The sequence below is a fragment of the Idiotropiscis lumnitzeri genome, chromosome 20, assembly GCF_059441095.1.
Source record: "Idiotropiscis lumnitzeri isolate Australia: NSW breed Sydney's pygmy pipehorse chromosome 20, RoL_Ilum_1.0, whole genome shotgun sequence".
Taxonomy (NCBI): domain Eukaryota; kingdom Metazoa; phylum Chordata; class Actinopteri; order Syngnathiformes; family Syngnathidae; genus Idiotropiscis; species Idiotropiscis lumnitzeri.
In genome coordinates this window covers 5,097,514-5,104,428 of record NC_142410.1, presented here as the reverse complement: position 1 = coordinate 5,104,428, position 6,915 = coordinate 5,097,514, and the positions used below count along the sequence as shown (strand labels likewise).

At 40.6% G+C, this 6,915-nt stretch overlaps 2 protein-coding genes across 4 annotated transcripts in view; one reads left to right on the top strand and one right to left on the bottom strand.

Moving 5' to 3' along the window:
- Positions 1–469: 469 nt before the first annotated feature.
- ptges3l (prostaglandin E synthase 3 like) lies at positions 470–1,632 on the bottom strand. Its single transcript, XM_088284356.1, has 7 exons — positions 1,512–1,632; positions 1,327–1,440; positions 1,173–1,239; positions 1,000–1,098; positions 813–902; positions 683–745; positions 470–602 (listed from the first exon to the last, which is right to left on the bottom strand). Exons 1-7 carry the CDS (start codon positions 1,544–1,546, stop codon positions 594–596), a joined length of 477 nt encoding a protein of 158 aa, XP_088140482.1. The 5' UTR covers positions 1,547–1,632; the 3' UTR covers positions 470–593.
- A 598-nt stretch (positions 1,633–2,230) lies between these two features.
- kat7b (K(lysine) acetyltransferase 7b) overlaps positions 2,231–6,915 on the top strand; it is a 67,524-nt gene continuing 62,839 nt past the window's right edge. The window contains exons 1-14 of one of the 3 annotated variants that reach the window (XM_088284352.1): positions 2,231–2,451; positions 2,733–2,786; positions 3,225–3,375; positions 3,468–3,716; positions 3,797–3,879; positions 3,986–4,069; positions 4,158–4,256; positions 4,354–4,464; positions 4,834–5,025; positions 5,134–5,223; positions 5,297–5,437; positions 6,054–6,147; positions 6,224–6,370; positions 6,517–6,623. In XM_088284352.1, the coding sequence (XP_088140478.1) occupies positions 2,434–2,451; positions 2,733–2,786; positions 3,225–3,375; positions 3,468–3,716; positions 3,797–3,879; positions 3,986–4,069; positions 4,158–4,256; positions 4,354–4,464; positions 4,834–5,025; positions 5,134–5,223; positions 5,297–5,437; positions 6,054–6,147; positions 6,224–6,370; positions 6,517–6,623 (1,620 nt within the window). In that variant the 5' untranslated portion in view covers positions 2,231–2,433. The remainder of the gene's footprint in view (positions 2,452–2,732; positions 2,787–3,224; positions 3,376–3,467; positions 3,717–3,796; positions 3,880–3,985; positions 4,070–4,157; positions 4,257–4,353; positions 4,465–4,833; positions 5,026–5,133; positions 5,224–5,296; positions 5,438–6,053; positions 6,148–6,223; positions 6,371–6,516; positions 6,624–6,915) is intronic. The other 2 variants (XM_088284354.1, XM_088284353.1) reach the window with 2 other exon arrangements.

Sequence of the window (6,915 nt, the reverse complement as noted above, 5' to 3'; positions counted from 1 at the left end):
ATATAAATTTATTAAACGTCTTTTAACAAAAAGAAAAACGATGTTTTGGGGATATGCCTCATTTATACATTATATTTAATATTTCTACGGATAGCGGGAAGGCCAAATTGAACAGAACATGTTTACGTGCTGCTACCGGTAAAGAAAAAAAATTATCGCAGCAAAACAAACAAAATAAATGAATAAAAATTTGAATTAAAAAAGAACAACAACATAGGAGTAAATTAACACCAGGACAACGTTTTATTCAAATGGACAATGGTTGCCGGTAATAAGTACTTTATACAAAGAAAAACAATCAATGAATACATCAATTTACAATATACAATCAAATTTAAAGTTGAATAATTCAAAACACAGTCACAAGCACCAACAAACGTTCTCCTGTGTAACCTGAACAGTAAACAGTTGAGCGGGTAGCTTCCACCTATGGACCAAGATTTTTTTAAATGTAAATTGACAATGATATACTGTATGCATGGGGGGGGGAAACACAATGAATAAAAATAAAATTGAAAAAAATTCACATTTCTAAATTCTTCTCAAGCATTTAACAGTGTGGTGTTTCCAAACCGCAGAAGAGCCTGAGAGTCTCAGTCAGACTGTGCCGCAAGTGAGATGATGACATGTTCAGGACAATGTATTATACAGCAATTTTATATTTGCATCCAACTGGACTCACATCACTAAGATCACCCATGTCTGGTGCTGCTCCTTTATTACTGGTGGACATGTCCTGGATCATCTAAGGGGGAAGAAGTATTCCATGCGCAAAAATGCTTTGAGAAATGCTACTAAATGACTTTACTTACATCAACGTATTTTTCATACTCTTCCCTCCCATCATCTTCTTCATTCTCCCAATCCCTCCAGTTATCAAAGTCTACAGAAATCCAACTGGGCTGCGTAAGACAGGAAAACATGCACAGCTTTGTTTTATCTTTACTGCAAATGCAATCCTACTGCAGTTAAAAAGAAAACATTAAAATAAAGATGTACCCTTTCTGGATCCTTCTGAAGACGAGGCCACGCATAATCAGGCTTTATTTTCCTCAACAAGACATTGATGGTGCGGTCATATACTCTTTCCCTGGAGTCCTTAGGAGAAATAAAAAAGATACAATCACTGTTTGTAATAAATGTGTTAGATTTGATTTGATACGACTACTGACATGGATTTGGACTTTTTCATAGAAGTGGATTTCATTGTAAATCACATCATCTGTGTCATTCTTGCAGCTGTTGGGAAAGATAAAGCAAGGCAGCTTTATCCAACAACACAATTTGTTTGCAATTTCCAAACTAGTTTGACATTTTTAAACTCACCATAAGATCATTTTGTCTGTTTGGATGTCAACTTGGACATCTTTCGGTTTCTGCACCTTAAAATTAATGGTGACATATTTTTTCCTGTCAAACCACACTGCATGTGCTGGCTGACTGTAGGAAAATAGAGGAAAATGTGGAATTATTTTCACGTTATAAATAAAGCCAAAAAATGAATTACTTACCTTTCCTCTGGTCTAACAATTTTTGGTTTGTTCATTGTAAATTTTTAGGCAAAACCACAACAGAAACAACTTTACTGGGTAATCCTCACTCTTCCAAGTTGTCTGCTCAAATGCAGTAGAAAGGCCTGGAAGATGCTATTTATAGTATCCCGGGGAAGTTGGTATCAGCTGTTGGAGGGGTGGTTCCCCACAACCTTCTACGGTCATCCAGTGGATTTCTCGAGGACACATGCTTTTCTGGATCTTTTTAGGCTACCCACACCTGTGCGGCGCAAACACAGTACACCTACCATTGCATGGTTTGTTAGTCATAAATGTATTGTGCTGTTGTTTGGCTTTATTCATTCATAATTCAAAGCACATAACATAAGATAACCTTTATTAGTTCCACAACGGGTACAAGGACGCTTGAAGATAATTAAAATACATTAATATTCAGCAAATTCATGATGAATCCATCTTAAATAAAATGCAGTCATTTATTTTACTCGTTAATAAATCTTGCAGTAACGCACCCTTCTGATATAAATTCATTTCTGCATTTCTGCAATTTTTGAGACGTTTATGAATAAGGGCCATAAAACTAACAATTTAAATCAATGAAAACAAGTGAATGAAACATGCGCGCAATCTACACAGCTATCCACTAAGTGGCGGTAATGTATATTAAGTTGTCTGGCCCACTGGTAATATCCACCACAGAAGAAGAATCAAAAACAGAAGTTGGCGCGAGGTCGCTCCCTGCTGGCCGGTTGGTTATTTGTTTTAGTCTGTTCGGGCGATGTGGCGCCAGATCCAGACTACGCTGTTTGCATTGAGCTTATTCCTGGGCGGTTTTACATTCCTTTAACTACCTTTAATTTAACGGAATAGTCTCAATTCTTTTGAACGCGCGTCGGAGCGAATCCTCCCCGAGCTGAACATGCCTCGCAGACGACAGGTACGAAAAATGAGGTGTGCTAGTGACAATGTTAATGGGTTAGCTTGTTAGCAACACCGTTTAACTCGCCTTGTGGGAAGAATGTTCCACCATTTCACAATACACGTCTCACTCTATATTTTTTCTAATTTAATTTATGACGTATTTATATGTAACAGCGTTAGCATTTTACAATTAAAGATTTCCGTTATAATTAATTAGAAACCCTCAGTGAACGTTCGCCGCGACAGCTGGTTGACGGAAGCTAATCAGTGTCTATCACTTTGCTCTTGAAATGTTAGACAAAGCGTGTTTTGGTGAAAAGGAGAGACGCCGAACTGACGGAAAGATCCACGGTAAATGTTCGACAAAGGAATTGTTGCATACATGGTTGCTGGAAGTGAAACTAGTCGGTGTAACGTCTGAAATGTTTGATTTGCTGTTGCTGTTTGGTAAGTGCGGGCTCGAAACCGGGTGCGAACACAGCTGCGCTAAACGCATTAGGATACAGTGACACAAAAGTCTACCCTTAATGTGATTTTTTTGTTTCTTTTTTTAAATTACTGAGTGTTCTGTTGGTCACATAACATAGGCGGCTAGCTGTAGCCTATCGCAAAGCGTGCCCGCACAGGTTTCGTAATAAAGAAATGCAGTTCTAAATTACCACGTAATTAGTTGCTTTGTTGGATAAACACAGTTTTCAGGTCTAAACAGAAAAAAACTTGGCAGTCATTTGAGTTGTTTATGTCACACACACAACAATGTCTTACATTCATATTTGTTCATCACAATAGAGAAACATGCCAGGGAGTGGTTCGGATGGAACTGAAGATTCGGACTCCTCTGCTGAACGAGAGCAGACCAACAGTTCGGAAAGTGATGGGACCCGGACCAAGAGGCAGCGTCTCACCAGAGCCTCCACTCGCCTAAGCCAGAGTTCTCACGGTTTGTGTACTTGAAATACCACTCTCGTAATATTCTCTCGCTCTCTCTCTATTTGGTGAATAAGTATTGTGGTTTGACTTCTTTTTCCACAGATACGGCTGACTTGAAGCAGGCTGCGGATCACGATGAATCCCCGCCACTGACGCCAACAGGAAATGCGCCATCCTCCGAGTCTGAGCTGGATATTTCCAGCCCGAATGCCTCTCATGATGAGAGCCAGGCCAAAGATCAGGTTAACAGAGACTCTGATAAGGACCTCTCACACCGACCCAAACGTCGCAGATGCCATGAGACGTACAACTTTAACATGAAATGCCCGACACCTGGATGCAATTCATTGGGTAAATTTCTCTTACACTTGGCTCAAGCTTCTTATGAACATGTCTAGCAATTTATATATTGTTTCAATGTCTTCAAACAGGTCACCTCACAGGAAAACATGAACGACACTTTGCTGTGTCAGGTTGCCCTCTGTACCACAACCTGTCTGCAGATGAATGCAAGGTGAGAATTTGGAAAGTTGTCATCAGTTTTTATGTGCACATAACAGATCGCTTCACATACATTTTTGATGTAGCTAACGCCAGCACCTCTTGCTTTTTATTGTCAGGTAAAAGCTGTCAGCCGTGAGAAGCAAGACGACGAGATGAAGGGACAGGAAGAAAGCAATTCCCGCCATGCAACCCGCCACCAGGTCTGTTTATTGGCGCAATTATAAGCAAATTTAGTTGACTTTGTAAACTGTAGAATTGCTTATCTGGATGTTTTTGTGTTTTATTTAGACACCAACATCGAAGCAAAGCAGATACAAAGAGCAGGTGGCTGAAATGAGGAAGGGGAGAAACTCTGGCCTGCAGAAGGAGCAGAAAGAAAAACACATGGTACCACAGTGGATCTTCTCTGTTACCATAGCGACTGGGGGTTGAGTTGGTCTTCATCTGGTCTTATCCATGATTCGCCTTTCTGCGCGATCTGCAGGAACATCGGCAGACGCACGGCAACACCAGGGAACCTCTGCTGGAACACATCACCAGCGATTATGACTTGGAGCTTTTCAGGAAAGCTCAGGCTCGTGCCTCTGAAGACCTGGTAAAAATTCAGTTATTTATACAATGTTTTATATTTGTCTCTACAGTGATCCACTAAACTGCTTTGAGTTGTTGACATCCTTACATTTCACAATGAGTTGAGTGCTCGAGTTACTTTATGTTACATGTGGCTAATTTATTGAAATGTCTAAATGTTTTGCCATGAGCATCAGGTTCCTGTGCCTAAGAAGTTGTAAATATATTTTAAAACGATTGATAGAAAATCATTTATTAATTGAAGAAATATTGCAAATATTGAAAACAAAATCATATTCCAACATTCAGAATGACACAGCAGTACTAAACTAAGCAAAGGATACCCGCAATTTATATCCATATGTTTCATTCTTTATTTTGGGCCCGCCCGCAGGAGAAGCTGCGCATCCAGGGTCAGATCACGGAGGGCAGCAACATGATCAAAACCATTCTGTTTGGCCGCTACGAGCTGGACACCTGGTACCACTCACCCTATCCTGAGGAGTACGCCCGCCTGGGTCGCCTCTACGTGTGTGAATTCTGCCTCAAGTACATGAAGAGCCAGACCATCCTCAGGCGGCACATGGTGAGAATGGCAAACGAGTGGCGTCACTACTGTTAACGCCTACAGTATAAATTGTTTTGTATTTTTCCATTTTTCAGCTGTTGACCATTTAAACTGTGTGTTTGTCAGGCCAAATGTGTTTGGAAGCATCCACCTGGAGATGAAGTGTACAGAAAAGGTGGCATATCTGTGTTTGAAGTTGACGGCAAAAAAAATAAGGTGGGCCTTTGCAGATGAATACGCAACTGTATCATTTTACTAATTGATGGAATTGGGTTTGCCATCTCCACAGATATACTGCCAGAACTTGTGTTTACTCGCCAAACTCTTCCTGGACCACAAGACGCTATACTACGACGTGGAGCCTTTTCTGTTTTATGTCATGACCGAGGCCGACAACACAGGCTGCCATTTAGTGGGATATTTTTCCAAAGTAAGTACAGAACCGAGCCCTGCTGTCAGTAGTGAACAATCGCAAGTCAATGAATTAAATGAAGCTCCTCTCATCACGTCAGCTTGGTTCCTTGACATGAAATGCCACAGGTTGATGTCAAAGCAATACTTCTGTTAGACAGGGATTTGGCCTGAGCACAAAACGGCAATAAATGAGTTTGTCAGTGAATAATGGCAGATCGGTTAAAGAATCAAATAACTGAATATGAAATTGCAGAAATGACACGGAGATAGCTGCATTGCTGTCACATTTTGTTAAAATGCCAACAATAAGACCCACGTGGTTTAACTTGAGCTTTTTAATACACTTAGCATGGGGGGGCATACACATTCAGCAAAGACACTCCACTAACAACCCGGGCTAAACTTGACTCTGCACCATAATATGAAGCTTTTCAGTCTCTCAGGTGAGATTAATCACAATTGTGACACCAATTAGTACTTCGAGCTTGTGCTTACGTGCCAATTTGTAGTACCTTAAGGCATTACAGAAAGAGCAAAAATATGCAGTGAGCCGTGAATCTGACGATAGGTTCTACAGGAAAATAAAATGTGAATAGTTGAAGAATTGAATGTTATTTCATTTGTGTTTCTAGGAAAAGAATTCCTTCCTCAACTACAATGTTTCTTGCATTCTGACGATGCCCCAGTACATGAGGCAGGGCTTTGGCAAGATGCTCATCGACTTCAGTATGCGCCAACTCAATAAATTCCTCCTAAATATGAAAAGTACACCATGTTGACTGTTATCTGCTTTTCTTTTAAGGCTACCTGCTGTCCAAAGTGGAGGAGAAGGTGGGTTCGCCAGAGAGACCTCTGTCTGACCTCGGCCTCATCAGCTACCGCAGCTACTGGAAGGAAGTGCTACTCCGATACATGCACAACTTCCAAGGGAAGGAGATCTCTATCAAAGGTAAGACCGTATACACTGATACATACAGGCAGCGTGCACGGTTACAAAAAAAAACAAACCAAAAGAAAAAAAAACCAAAAGTACTTAAAAAAAATCAGTTTAGCAAAAGGCTTTGAACCAAGTTGTGCTGTCTACTTGATGCACAGAGATTAGTCAGGAAACTGCCGTCAATCCCGTGGACATTGTGAGCACGCTACAGTCTCTTCAGATGCTCAAGTACTGGAAGGGGAAGCACTTGGTGTTGAAGCGGCAGGTAAGATCTTCCACCAAGTGGTTGTTTTTCAATTTCCCTTTCCATCGCATGTAGTTTGTTTGTGTAGTCAAGGGCCCCCGATCATTGTGTTGATGCTAATGCATGTCATGATATATGTAGACTCTCCATGCATGTAGACTTAAATTTGACTTAACTAATTTAATCTTTCGGCTTTTAACATGTGCCTGTGAGTTTTACTTAAGCATGCAACGTCATTGTTATTCGCTTCAGCTCATACTAATGCAAATTAACGCATGCTCCTGTAGTTGTGCCATGTGATATAAAAAAAAAT